The sequence below is a fragment of the Felis catus genome, chromosome A1 (genome assembly GCF_018350175.1).
Source record: "Felis catus isolate Fca126 chromosome A1, F.catus_Fca126_mat1.0, whole genome shotgun sequence".
Lineage (NCBI taxonomy): Eukaryota > Metazoa > Chordata > Mammalia > Carnivora > Felidae > Felis > Felis catus.
Window position 1 is genome coordinate 221,771,179 of NC_058368.1, and position 15,192 is coordinate 221,786,370.

A 15,192-nucleotide genomic window follows, 5' to 3' on the forward strand; every position below is an offset into this window, starting at 1 on the left:
ATATGTTCTTAAGTATTATAACATTAAAAACACTAACAAAGTCAAAATAATAGCTGTTAAAAGTTTCATCCCATCTAAAAATTAGGAGATGGGCTACATTTAAAACGAGAGCATAAAGCATTTTAAATTGAGCAATTTTATTCTTAATTGAAAAAGGAAAGGAAATATATTTTACTCTAGTTTTTTTTCTACTGGAGAACTGAGAATAAATATAATTTATTATATAATTACATAGTTAACAGATATAAATATAAAATTACATGAGTTAAAAACATTGAGGGACTAAAAATAGAAATATATTTATAGAAGCACTGTAATTTCCTTGTTACTATTAAGAAATAAAAGCAATTAAAATACTGTGGTCAACATTTAAGTTCTGCAAAAGGACAATTTTATTATCTTCCATAATTTCTCAGTTCTCTACCATTTCTACAAAAATGTCTGTTGGTAACTAGGAAATAAAGAGTGCATGTTTAAAGTAAAGAATGATGATGTGATTTCCTCTCTATTTTCAAATAAGTAAAACTTTTGGTTTAAAAAAGAATTCTTACTCTTTGATGTTAGTTGGAAATAGTATTTCATTCCAAATAAACATAACTGTTTTCACACTGAATCCAAAGCAGAATTTTTTTTTTCCCGTAAAAAAGGGAAGTAAAATGTTGTATTCTTTTCCAGGATTTTTAGTAAATAGGCTAAGCTCTCAGCGGGTCCCACTGAACCATTCATATTTTACTTAGGTCCTGTTGGTAAAACTCATTTTGTTTTTGAAGCCAAATGGCAAGGAAAGGCTTTCACACCAAATGATTTGGTGAAGAGCACCACCGTGTGGTTAATTTTTGAATAACTCTAAGGGGAAAAAGATGAAAAAATTTGGAATCGCTTATTTTATGTAGCCAAACATACACCTTTATTAAATTTAAGACACTCCTATTTTTAGCCAGTCTGACATGCTTAAGTTTAAAGAAAAAAATAAGTGGTATTCTTTGTTTCTGTAAATATGATGTCCCAGTTTTTGTAAATATTTGTCATCACCTTTTCTTTTAAACATCTTACCTAACTTTGCTAATCAGTCTTATAAACTCTACACTGGCTCCTAGACTGAAATTACCAAAGCAGCTCGTTTTGCTTCCCATCAGGCATTTAAAACTGTGTGTTCTATAGTCTGTTCAAACTCAGAATGACCAAAGTCAAATTCCTTCTCTTCTCCCAACAAGAGCGCTTCTGTTCATGTCTTCTCCTTCCTAGATAAGGCTCCACTTCCTCTCCAGTTTCGTAACCCCCAAATCTAGACTTTTTTCTTATGTTGCTTCTATTGGCATCAGCTTCCTTGTGGCAAATAGGACGTAAATCCTGGCCACTAATTTCTCCTGAGCATGGGTTAAAATGTCCCTCTTTCTCTGCCTACTGGGTTGCCATGCATCCTCCTGGTTATTCCTTCTACCACTGCAATGGCCATTCTCTGAATATATTCATTTAACTTACCCTTTCCTCTATGAGTGGTTGAAACCTAACTCTGTTCCTCTTACTCTCATGCTAAAGTCCTTTTTTTGTTTCCATCATTAGTAAGATACCAAGCAAATCGTCTGTTTTGTATTATCATCTGCTGCACACATGAATAAGCACGCACATATATACAGGCTATTTTCCAACCACACGAAATTCACTGCGATTTCTACCAAATGCACTAGTCTTCCTTTTGCACAGAAGACACTGCCCCACATAAGTTTCTTAGTTGATTCTTTCTGTTGTTGTTGTTGTTTTTAACTATCTCCCATGTCTCATACCAAAGACTTTCATGAGTCCCTCAGGCAAAGCTGATCACTTCTTACTTTCTTCAAAAATGTCAGCACTTCTTTCAAACACCTACGATACTTATAGCATTAATACTTTAAACACATCTGTTATTCCTACTATATTTGAGCCCCCTAAAGCCACTTTATCATGTCTGTATTTGTGTTGTCACAATAAAGGACATTCTTGAAATATACAGGGTGTTTAAATTTTTTATTGACTACAGAACAAATGCATTGTGTTGGTTTATTGTTTTAATTTATGATGCATTATTTTTTAGTTCTCAGTACTATGTAAGGTTTAATGTATTTTATAAATTACTTAGAAAGATAGTGTTTTACTGATTATGCATATGAGAAATAAGAAACTCAAAGAAAAAAGGTAACTTTTTCAAAGTTGAACAGCTTGTAAATTATAGTATGTTTGAGAAGCATATTAACTGTTATAACTATTGTTACCAACAATATATGTTAGAAGTAAAATGTGAGAGGGGCGCCTGGTTGGCTCTGTCAGTTGGGCCTCTGACTTTTTCTCAGGTCATGATCTTACCGTTCATAGGTTCAAGCCCCACATCAGACTCTATGCTGACAGCTCAGAACCTGCTCAGGAACCTGCTTTGGATTCTGTGTCTCCCTCTCTCTCTGCCCCTCCCCCCCCCCCCTTTCTCTCTCTCTCTCTCTGTCTCTCTCAAAAATAATTAAACATTAAAAAAAAGAGAAGTAAATTGTGAACTTGGTTATTCAAGAAAGCTCAAAAAATAATTGGCCTCCCTAGATGATCATGATCTATACTCTGTGTGCATGTAAAACATGTATTTTACTTAAGTATTTATAAAAGTTAATGTAATCTTTCATTTTTAGGGTAAAATCTTTCATTTACCCCAAACCCTTAACTAGAAGCACTAGAGTTTCTTTCAGTATTCTTTATTGTTTTGTTTTGTCTTGCTGAATTAGTTACTGAATTTGTTCCAAAAAGTATCATCACTAAAATATGGGCATAGAGCGAATAATGCCCATGATTCTTAAATTAATTCATTAAAACTATCAAAAATTCGTAGTGCTACAAAAATCTGGAGTCTAAATTATGCCCACAAAAATTAAAGGCATTTCTAACAAATAGTTCTGTGACAAATTTATGTAGAGGTAACTTTTAGGAAGTACATGTTTCTTCACTTTAATAATTTTATTTAGATAATACGTTTTTTGTCTGGTCATTCCATTGGGTTTCTTTTTGTTTTAGTTTTTTTTTTTTTTTTTAATTTTAAAACTGAAAGGCCGTTGAAATTTGTCAACAACTAAAATTCAGGTTTTAAAAATGGCCACATTTGACTTGTTTCCCTTTTTTGTTGGGGAATTTTTACCTAATCATGTAACAACTTTTATGCATCAAATAATTAGTTCATGGGGGCACCTGGCTGGCTCAGCTGGTTGAGCTTCGGACTCTTTGTTTTGGCTCAGGTCATGATCTCCCGGACTGTAAGTTCAAGCCCGGTGTCGGGCTCCGTGCTGACAGTGCGGAGTCTGTTTGAGCTTCTCTCTCTGCTCCTCCCCACTCTCCTTCAGCACGCAGGCTCTCTCTCTCTCTCTCAAAAATAGGTAAATAAACTTAAAAATAATTACCTCTCTAGTTTTTAGTAAGTTGCTGAGTTGAATTCCTTCCTCAACAATGATAGGATACACAAACTGCCGTCTACCCCCAACACACAGAACATGATCTGACCCCCGAGTTTTACACTTTTCCATACCATTTATTGCCGCCCAACATGGTACATATTTTGCCTATGTATCTTATTGTTGTCCATCAACTCCTAGAAGACAGAAAACTCCACACAGGTGATGATTTTTGTCTGCTTTGCTTAGTTCTAGCATGGGTAATCATGTCTAGAACGTGGTAGGATGTCCAAAAAATATTTATTGAAAGGTATAGAATTTATTTTATGGAATTTAACCTTTGCTCACCTTCCATCAGGGTCGTTAGCTTCTGACTTCCCCATGTGTGGTTTTTCTTATTTCAGTTCCTATCATTATTACATCCTCAGGAATGCATTTCCTGGGTGCCTGGGTGGCTCAGTCGGTTAAGAGGTCGATTTGGCTCAATCATGTATGATCTTGTGACTTGTGGGTTTGAGCCCCATATCTTGCTCTCTGCTGTTGGCATGGAGCCCACACTTTGGATCCTGTCTCCCTCTCTCTGTCCCTCCCCCGCTCAAGCTCACTCTCTGTCTTTGTCTCTCTCAAAAATAAATAAACATGAAAAAAATGCACTTCCAATGTGCTCTATGTAATTATGTTTCCTCGTGTCTTATTACCTCATTTTCCTCATAAATCTTAACACTAGCTGAAAATTATGCACTTACTAATTTTGTTGTTGTTGTTGTTGTGGCCATCCTTTTCTACAATATAAGGCTTGTGATAAAATGGACTTCATTTAACTTGTTAACCACTCTATTCTCAGCACCAAACATTTGATTTGATCAATGTGAATCTAAATTGATGTGAATAAATCAAAGAAGTACGTGCAGATATCATCTATGAATGATTTTCTATGTAACATGAGTTGTGGTCAAGTTCTGGAATAAATTCTTATGAAACAGAAAGTGCCAGCAACAAATAAATAAATTGGTTACCATGTCGATCATAAAACTAAGTTTTGGGAAACTTAATTTTCCTTTAAAATGACGCTTGATCAGAAAATCTTATCTTTGTAGCACACCCTGGCACAAAGAAATTACTTTGTAAGATCTTTTCCGTCTTGTCTTTTCATCATGGTTCAGGCTGGTATAAGTCTGTTTTCTGCTTGTCCTGAAAGGCACCTACCCTGATTTGGATAAAGGTTCAGCCTTCAGTCATTTGGATTGATTGAAAATATTTCCTTCCATTGGCCATTAAGAACCACTATATGATTGAGAAAGTAGAATCTTATTACTGAAGAATACATTGTGTTGAGTGATGACTTTACTCTGTTGGCAAAATAATACCGATACGTGTTAACCATAAAAATTGAAGCAATATAGAGGAGGAAAAAGTAAAGACAGATGGAAGTGTGGGTCAGAGGATACCGTAACTGGGTCCTCTGCTGAAACCTCAGCGCCTCTCAGGCTGAAATCAAGGCGTCGGCTGGGGTGCCATCTGATTTGAAGCTTAGAGACACTTTCCAAGCTTATTGGTTGTGGGCAGAGTTCATTTCTTTGTGGCTTTATGACTGAGGTCGGTATTTCTTGCTAGTTATTGGCTAGGTTTCAGTGTCAACTCCGGTAGGTGCCCCTTGAGGACTTGCCAGGTGGTTTCTACCCTCATGAGTTTACTTCTTCAAGGCCAGGAGGAAATTATCTGCACTGCCTTTTTTTATTTATTTTTATTTTTTAAGTTTATTTTAACCATCAGGTGGGAGTGGCACCTTAATCAAGCAGGTAAATAAAATGAATAAAATGTAGATCTTGTCTAGAAAGAAGTTGCCCAATCATGTAGATAATCAGGAGCATTTTGATGTCTAGGAGAAAGTAAGGGCAGAGGAGGGGAACACATGGTATTAGTGGCTATATTCTGAGACAGAAGTGAATTCTGGCCCCCCTCACCCCAAAGGGGTAAGTATAAGCTAGGACAGCTCAGGTAGCTTTCTAGGCAAAAGGACCCAAGGTGATCACGTCAAAATAATCTTACGTTAGAAGATAGGGGTCAGTATGATGGAAAATTATATTGTTTCACATTCATAGAGCATTTAGGGTTTATAAAAACAGGAAATATATTTTTCTATGTCCTCTAATTTGAATGACCTAGCACAGCCCTCTTTCTTACACATCGGTCTCTCTCATTCATTAAACGAGATGACATGTTTCTCACGAATTTCTGAGTTTGTCGAATGCAGAAAAAGCAAATCTGGTTTGTCATTGCACCCAGGAAGCATTCCAAGCCTCACCACCATGTAGGCTGTTGATATTTTTTAAATTAATTCAATATTAAATGGCTTAATTTTGTTAGATATTTCTTCTTTTTCTCAACCTAAAGTTACCATTTTAATAATTTGAATTTTGTTAATTCCACTGAGACACTATTACAATAAGCCTAACTCAGGTTCAAAAGGATATCCCTTTAAATATTTAAAAATGGTTTTCCTATCTTGCTTTGATCTTTATTCTATGTAAACATTCTCAGTAATTGTTAACAGTTTCATATTTTCTGCTTGAATAATGCTTTGCTGTCCTATTCTGGCAATTGGTTTTTGTTGTTGTTGTTTGTTGTTTTGTTTTGCTTTTTCATGATTTTGATTCCTTTAACAAAACACAGTAGTCAAGCTGTAGGCTTATCGAAATAGCAACATGGGACTACCTCCTTTTTTGTTCTTGATATTATGTTCCTATTCATTTAACCAATAGCTAAAATATCAATGATGGCATATTATGCATGCCATTATTTACTTTTATTGGCTTAATGATAAATTGAAATTCTTGACAAAACAGATGGAAATTGAAGAAAATAAATATCATATTGACATAATATAATAGGCAAATAGGCATGAGAAAAGTCACTAAAAATACATAAAAAGATAAAAGAAAACATTGAGCGCAAAACAGATAAAAAATGAATAAAATTAGACAAATTAGATAAATAAGGGAATAATTACAGGGAAAATAAATATAGATTCCCCTGAATGAAAATGATTGTGAACAGAACTTAATGTCACGTCTCAGTGGTGTTACTATTTGCTCTAATAAACTCCATGGAATTGTGAGAGTTTTTGAGGATTTCACAGGGATTTTTTAAAATTTTCCATTTTCATCCTCAGAGAAAGTGCATAAAATTATGGTCTTATCCTTAAGGGAGAAATAGATCTTCCTTATTTTCCCCAGGTGTGTTGAGACAAAAAACAGATCTGTTGACACAGCAATTAGCAAGTCATTGGAGTCACAGCAGAGGGAATTAATTTAGAAAACAGAAACTACTAAAGGTCCCTGAAAATCTCTATGTTAATGTTAATTTCATATTGTCTTAGTTTTTCATAGGTGATGAGAAGGGAGAGCCATTGACTCTAAAGTTTATATAAAGCACCGTGGCAACCCCATATTTCCAGAATGTAATATTTTCAGTTATTTGTAACATAAAACAAATATTCATTATAAAAGTGAAAGTAAGTAGTAGTAACGTATTAAAATAGAGAATCAGTGACTTCTGGACAAATGACTTCCAAACATCATGTTTCACAATTGTGTTTAATTTGATCATATATGTTGAAGGTAAAAGATTGGTAAAATATCCTAATGATGCATTACAATGCTTACTAATTATATATACAATGCTGAGAACACCAAAGACCAAAACTCTATAATTACCACTGTGTATGCTTTAAATCCTGACAGAGTCCTTTTTTTTAGTGAAAAGACTTAAACAGTAAAAAATATTTAATAAAAAATTATATTACTGTCAAAATAAGAAGAGTAGTTCAAGAAAAAAAAACATATTTTCTTGTACCAAATTTTAAACTGGAATGTAGACTGTCCTAGCTATCCAATTTCAATTTTATTGTATTTTAATTATAGCTTAATTCCACTAGATGTCAGTATTGTATAAGATCAGAAAATAACTTGCCTTAAAATTTCTCTTGGTGTTTTAACTGCTCCTACAAAATGAATAAGCCCTACTTAAGCATGTATGTGCACATACGTGCCATTTTAGTATATGCAACTAATTATCGTTACAAGTTACCCAGAATAATCTACAAGAGCGTGATTCCGAAACTGTGTCTTCACCCACTAATTACAAGTTTTGAAACCGATTCAGAATTGGTATTACCTTGCAAATGTTCTGAAACAATGTTCACCATCTTTGCCACATTCTATATGCATGCACCTCTTCATTTTCGATTTGTCCTTATTCCAGCCATTAGATTTTGAAACAAAGAAGGCATATACTTTTAAAGTAGAAGCCTCCAACCTTCACATTGACCACAGATTTCACTCCGCGGGCCCTTTTAAAGACACAGCCACAGTGAAGATCAGTGTGCTGGATATTGAGGAGCCACCGGTGTTTAGCAAGCCGCTCTATACCATGGAGGTTTATGAAGACACTCCAGTTGGGACCATCATCGGTGCTGTCACTGCACAAGACCTAGATGTGGGCAGTAGTGCTGTTCGGTAAGAAAAAGAAACTTTTCATTTTCTGTGTGTCGGAAGAGAAAGGAAAAACAATGCTCTGTCCAAACCTGCATGGATGATTTAGTTTGGGGAAAATGTTATGCCTTCGCATGATACGTATTAGAGGAAAAGCCACAGGATTTGAAGACATCTGCTATCGGTCCCTGTAGCAGTGGCTTAACAGTGGCATGATGGTGAACATGTTACTCAAGCTAACCAGTCGCAATTTTTCATTTGTAAAAGGCATTTATTAATACAACCTCAAAGGATGAATTCCCATGATTCATGATATGGAGATACTTTCACAGTGCCTGAAGTATAGTAGACATTTAATACATTTTTTCAATTACTCAAAAATCTCTGTCTCTTACCAGAAGTCAGTGTTTGAGAGAGATGGTTTGACCAACTTGCCATTTGCAGTTCATTTTTTTCACTGACAATTGTGTCCACTGATGAAAGCAGTTAGAGCCAGTTCTAGGGTAAGATGAATTATGGAATTTCTCAAAGCCCAGACGTTACAAAGAGCTCCTTTTGCTATAAGGCTGCTGGGTAGTGAGTCAACAAAGCCATCGGTAGAGTAAGAACATAATCTCTCTCTCTCCTTCCTCCCGAAACCCATACATTCCATTTGTACTACTACTGAAACAGTGGGATTTCCCTTTCCCTGACTTATACATTGATTCTGCAACATAGTTTGAGACTTCCTATTGATTCAACTCTATTTCTTCTGAACCTTTAAATTCCCTGCCACCTGCCCATATCCCACATGCATACAAGCACTGGGAAACCAAAAAAAAAAGTAGAAAAGAAAGAGAGAGAACAGTGTGTGATTTGTTCTGAATCTTCCACCTCTAAGGGGTTAAACCTTCATATACAAAATCAGACCAAAGAAAAGTTGGCTTTTGATGCAAAAACACTATTGACCTAAGGAAAATATGTAGACACATATCTTATAAGACTTTCTGTCATGGGGCAATAATACAAAAAATGCATAAATCATTCAGTGGTTACCTCAACACATTCATAGCATATAGGAAAGTCTCAGGAAATGGCTTGAGAGCAGGTAAGCCTGGTTCTTTGTATTCATATGAATCTATCTCCCAAGATGGTCTGAGTATTCCTCTTCTCGAAACACGTCAATGGTCAGGAGAGAACGCTAAAGAAGCACTGTTTGTCTTGGGAAAGAGAAGAGAAATAGAAACTCCTGAGTGCCCCTACATGTCAGGTTGAATGCTGGTTAATTTCCTCATTGGATTCAAGTTCTTGTTCTACATGTCCATTTTACAACATGACTCACACTCAGTTAAACTCCAGAAGAGTGTGTTTATTACTAGTGTTTGTAGAAGCGTTCTCAAGAATCAGCTCTATTAGCAGCTGTTATATATTAACCTGTCATCATTCATCAATCCTATTCTTAAGACCACAAGTGTGCTGTTGATAATTGTGAAACTGGGAAATGCCTCGTGAGTAGATTCACGGGGAATTTCGAGAATATAAACAGTTACAGAAGAAATACTGAAGGCTGTAAAGAAAGTAGTAGGTAAATAAATATGGATTGAAATTCTCTGTGATACATACAGTAAACGAGAATTCTGGAACATAGTGAAACATGACATCTAGAGAACAGGCTAAGTTATTTAATTTACTGTATGTTCTATCTTTGAAGACTGATCAAAGCATGATGGGATCAAAATATTTATAAAATATGAACTTAATGCAGTATGTCAAAAACAAAACCAAACAAATCAGAGAATTTATAAGGAAACCCACCACCTGGCAAAGGTGGGAGGGTGGTGAGGGTTTCAGATTTCCAAATACAAGAACATGTTTAGAGTTAAGATCCTGGTGTGAGGAATAAAGAAAAGCTATGTTTTAGAGAAACAATTCAACTGTAAGACTGGTTTTGTTGTTGTTGTTGTTGTTGGGGGGGGGGGAGGTTACTGTCACGCGAGCTAGTGTCCGACGAGAGCTACTGTATATGGAATAAAGCGGCATCACTAGTCTTCCTTCTAATGGGTAGCAGCCTGACTCACCAAAGCTGTAGACACAGATGGATCTAATTGATCCCCGTGAGGGGTTGTCAAAAGACAGAGCCGCTTTTGAGTCAACATGAAAGCTCTCTTCCTTCCATGTCCTTGGAGTAAACAATAAGCTTGAATCATGTCAGTTGAGGAAACATAGGGTATGAATCATCGTATTTTGGGCCTGAAAACATGTTTGCTCACTTAAAAATGGTAGTAAAAAGATGTTGTGAAAAATAAGCATCAAAATGTGAAATTACCTAACATTTAGGTATACTTTGTTTCCCCTTGCTTCACTGTCTTTTCACAGGGTTACCGTACGAGGCATTAATTCAGGGCTACATTATTCCATACCAGTGGGTATTTTATTACCTTTTTAAGGTTTATTTATTTATTTTCAGAAAAGAGAGAGAGAGAGAGAGAGAGAGAGAGAGAGAGACCACAAGCGGGGGAGGGGCAGAGAGAGAGGGAGAGAGAGAGAATTCCCAGCAGGCTTCATGCTGTCAGTGCAGAGCTCGATCCCACGTACCGTGGGTTCATGACCTGAGCTGCAATCCAGAGTCGAATGGTTGACTGAGCCACCGAGGCACCCCAGTATATTATTTTATTATCATTGAGCCCAGAATAAAGAACCAGAATGCAATGGCACTAAGCAAGGATTAAAACAATTTTGAAGAAAGGTACAGTTGGGTGTAATAACTCCAAATGTAGTTGGCCCTTGAACAATGTGGGGGTTAGTGGCTCTAACCCTCTGCATAGTTGAAAATCCACACATAACTTGACTCCCCAAAATCTCTAATAGCCTACTATTGACCAGAACCCTCATGATTAATGTAAGCAGCCATTAACATATATTTTGTATGTTATACATATTATATACTGCATTCTTAAAGTAAGCCAGAAAAATAAAACATATTAACAAAAGCATGAGGATGATAAAATACATTTACAAAACTGTTTTGTATGTATCAAAGAAGACAGTCATATAAGTGGACCTCTGCCGTTGAAACCTGTGTTGTTCAGGAGTCAACCGTATACCATATCTGGTCCCCCCCATCCCGAGATTAATTTCTTGTTATTGTTTCCTTTACTCTTCTAGCCTTTGCTATTAGATGCATTGATTTCCTGTCTCTAATGTTCTGTATCCTTTGACCCTCTTACTATATAGTTTATGAGAACAGTTTCTTATGAGTCAAGTGAGAATGAGTTTGCCCACCACTGGTGAAGTGAGGGATTTTCACAACAGTAGTCTCTTAAGCTTAGAAATGAAATTTAATATATATGATCACTATTCAGTTACATGAAAATTAACATTTGTCTTGAGTATGAGTGATTTGAACTACAGAGAGATTTTAGTGGATAATTTCGTTCAGTCTGCCATGTTTCTTTTGTTACAAAGATGTAAACTTCTTAGTTATCCTATGAATTTTAAAAGAAAATTTAATCTAATTAATTTTATGTATAAAATGGGAAAAGGGATAATTCAATTCTAAACTCAATCTATGTAAGAAGCATGGGATGATAAGAATCTGATGACTCAAAGATAAATGTATTTTGTGCATATAAACTTCCATATATAAATTCAAAATTACATAATTTAATTGAACAACTAAAATGCTCCTTATTCATGTAACCTTCTGTTTAACGGTATTTCTAACCAAAACCTACCACTTAAATCAAGTAGTAAAATCAATTAATAAACAGAAAACCATTATCAATTACCATAAGTAGATTGTGATATTTAAAATAATTAATAACTTGTCATTAAAATAGAAATGTTTATCTGTGTCCTGCTTAAAATTATCTTAAATCCTAAATTTGGTCTGTTCACCAGAGTTTTGGGAAAAAAAATCTGTAATCAACTGGCATTGATTTTTTTCATCATGAATTAAGAGACTATCAGTGTAGCTGATTTTTATTTGAGAGACATTTCCAATACATCAAAAATCTTATTATATGGACAGGAAGTTGAGCTCAACTACAAAACACCCTTAGGAAGTGAGAGGAAAAAGAGACCCAGCTTATCAAATACCATCTAGTAGCAACATATGTAATTTATTTTCAGTGGTAATTAAATGGTAAAAATTCGGGCTGCCTGGGTGGCTCAGTCAGTTGATCGTCCAACTTCGGCTCAGGTCATGATCTCATGGTTCCTGAGTTTGGGTCCCGCATCGGGCTCTGTGCTGACAGCTCAGAGCCTGGAGCCTGTTTCCGATTCTGTGTCTCCCTCTCTCTCTGCCCCTCCCCCTCACGTGCTGTGTCTCTCTCTGCCTCTCAGAAATAAAGAAAAAAACTAATAAAAAAAGATTTGAAAAAATGGTAAAAATTCAGGGGTGTCTGGGTTGCTCAGTCAGTTGAATGTCCGATTTTGGCTCAGGTCATGATATCATAGTTCGTGAGTTCAAGCCCCACATGGACTCACTGCTGTCAGTGCAGATCCCACGTCAGATCTTCTTTCCCCATCCTCCCATTTTTGCACTCCCTGTCTCTCAATAACACGAAACAAAACAAAACAAAAAGCAGGCAAAACTTCAAAATTCAAAAAGTCGCCCACTCCCAGACATTAATACCTTCAGCCTCTACTGCAGTGTCTAAATTCCACATTCCCCTTTTCCCCCTAAGTTTCTTTGAATTTTTCCATAATACCAGGTTCTCTCTACTTTTTCTTCTCATATTTACATCATTTGTATGCCATATCTTTATTTTTTCACATCTTTAATTTTTCATTCTCCACTTTCATTTTCATTTATTTAGTGAGATTTTCATACGATTAAATGATGAAGTATTGGTATAATTTTTTTTTTACATTTTAATTAATTTATTAAGTTTTTCATAGATGTCTTTCATTTTTTTGATGTTTATTTATTTCAAAGGAGAGCATGAGGGGGAAGGGGCAGAGAGAGAAGGAGACCCAGGATCCAAAGCAGGCTCCAGGCTCTGAGCTGTCAGCACATAGCCTGACACAGGGCTTCAACCCATGAGCTGTGAGATCATGACCTGAGCTGAGGTCGGATGTTTAATTGACTGAGCCACCCAGGTGCCCCAGATTTTTACATTTTAGCATTTTTAGAGAAGTTTAAGTTCACAGCAAAACTTAAGTTTGCAGAGATTTCCCCGATATCCCTTGCCACCACACATGCATAGGCTCCTCCATGACTAATGTCCACCAGAGTCGTACGTTTGTTCCAACTGAACCTACACATCATAATCACCCACAGTCCATAGTTTACCTTAGGATTCACTCTTGGTTCTGTACATTCTGGGGGTTCAAGTAAATGTATAATGACCTGTATCCATCAGTAGACATCATACAGAGTATTTTCACACTAAAATCCCCCAGGCTCTGCCTATTCATCCCTCCCCCAGCCCTACCAAACCCTGTATGTCAATTACATGCTTATTGCCTCTATAGTTTAACTTCTCCAGAATGTCATATAGTTGGAGTCATAGAGTATGTAGGCTTTCCAGATTGACATCTTTCTCTTAGTAACATACATAAAAATTCCTTCCTACCTATTTATGGCTTCCTAGGCCACTTCTTTTTAGTGTTGAATACTATTCTGTTGTCTCGATGTACCAGAGTTTATTTGTCCACTCACTTACTAAAGAATATCTTAATTACTTTCATGTCTTGGCAATTACTGATGAAGCCATATAAAGATCTATGTGCAAGTTTGTATGTGGAAATAAATTTTCAGCTCCTTTGTGTCAATACCAAGAAGTGCGTTTGCTGGAGCATATGGTGAGATAATGCCTAGATTTGTAAGAAGCCACTACCTTGTCATCTAAAGTGGCTGCGCCATTTTGCATTGCCACCAGCAATGAATGCAAGTTCTGGTTACTCCACACCCTCACCAGCATTTGGTGTTGTCAGCATTCCAAAGTTGGGACAACCTAATAGGTGTGTAGTAATATTTCATAGTTGTTTTAATTTGCTGATGATAGAGCTTGATAGGACATCTGTTTACATGCCTATTTGACATCTGTATAGCTTCTTTGGTAAGATTTGTTAAATTATTTGACCAGTTTTTAAAATAAGTTTTTGTTTTCATATTGTTGAACTTTATGAATGCTATTTTTTTCCCCAGTGCAATCAAAATGAGCAGGGAATTTTAGTAAGGGTTGCCTTTCTTTCATAGTGTCAACTCCAGATAAGATCCTATTGTAAGCCAGACATTTGATGGATGAACAGCTTGATAAAAGCGTGTCTAAAGCTTTATATACTCAATTATCCGAGTTTCTGCCTAATGGCTGCCCAAGAATATCAAGCAGATATTATATATATGCAAATAAAGTCATTGATAAACATATAGAACTGAGATATACCATTAAGTGATGTTCACCTCAGAATTAGCATTCAGAAATCTGAAAATGAGATTCACCAAAATTCACCCTTTCTCTTTACCTTTGTTCACACAATTCTATTCCCTACATAAAATAGTTTCTCACTCTCTATTTCATCTTCTTCATCCTAGAATTCTGCCATCTTAGGTGGCAAAGCCATATATATATGAATAGGCAATAATATATATATATATATATATATACACACACACACACATACATACACATATATGTGTGTGTGTGTGTATATATATATATATATATATATATATTCTAACTCACTTCTCCTTCCTCTCAATCTTGTGTTTTTCCTATCTTTCATATTCACTAAAGACACCAACCATATTGAACTCTATCATGGTACCTACCATTTTTAGCTTATTGAATAAATATGTATTCACTTTTTAACCACCATTCACAAATACATGAAATAAAAAGATACTTGATAGTAATATTTCCTTATTCTCTTACATACTACATGTAAAATTCTCTTAATATATTTATACTAATATATAATGAAATGTATTAATGAAATGTAGAGTATGTATGTATATATGTGCATTTGATTTTTCCAAATTGACCATAAACAGATGTAGGTATATAAACATAATAGGTTTGAAGACCTGGGTGTTTAGATATAATCTTTATTGAGCTTTATCTCTATATTATTATCTCTATATCTCTCTAAATAGAACCATCTTAACACAATGCAGTCAAGAGTATACTCTTTCTTCCTCCTTCTCCTCCTCCTCCTCCCCTTCTTTTTCTTCTTCTTCTTCTTCTTCCTCTTCTTCTTTTTTGTAAATGTTTTTTTCAGATCCTTAGCTTTTATAAATAGAGTTAATGGAAGCTAAATGTCATCAGTACATTTGCCAGTAGACACCATACAAAAATCAACTTTGGACAAAT

At 35.6% G+C, this 15,192-nt stretch overlaps 1 protein-coding gene across 4 annotated transcripts in view; it reads left to right on the plus strand.

Annotated features, from left to right (window-relative positions):
- CDH12 (cadherin 12) overlaps window positions 1–15,192 on the plus strand; it is a 1,052,064-nt gene that overhangs the window by 996,490 nt on the left and 40,382 nt on the right. For all 4 annotated transcript variants that reach the window (XM_019812450.3, XM_019812457.3, XM_006928094.4 and 1 more), the window contains one exon: window positions 7,665–7,918. In XM_019812450.3, coding sequence (XP_019668009.1) covers window positions 7,665–7,918 — 254 coding nt within the window. The remainder of the gene's footprint in view (window positions 1–7,664; window positions 7,919–15,192) is intronic.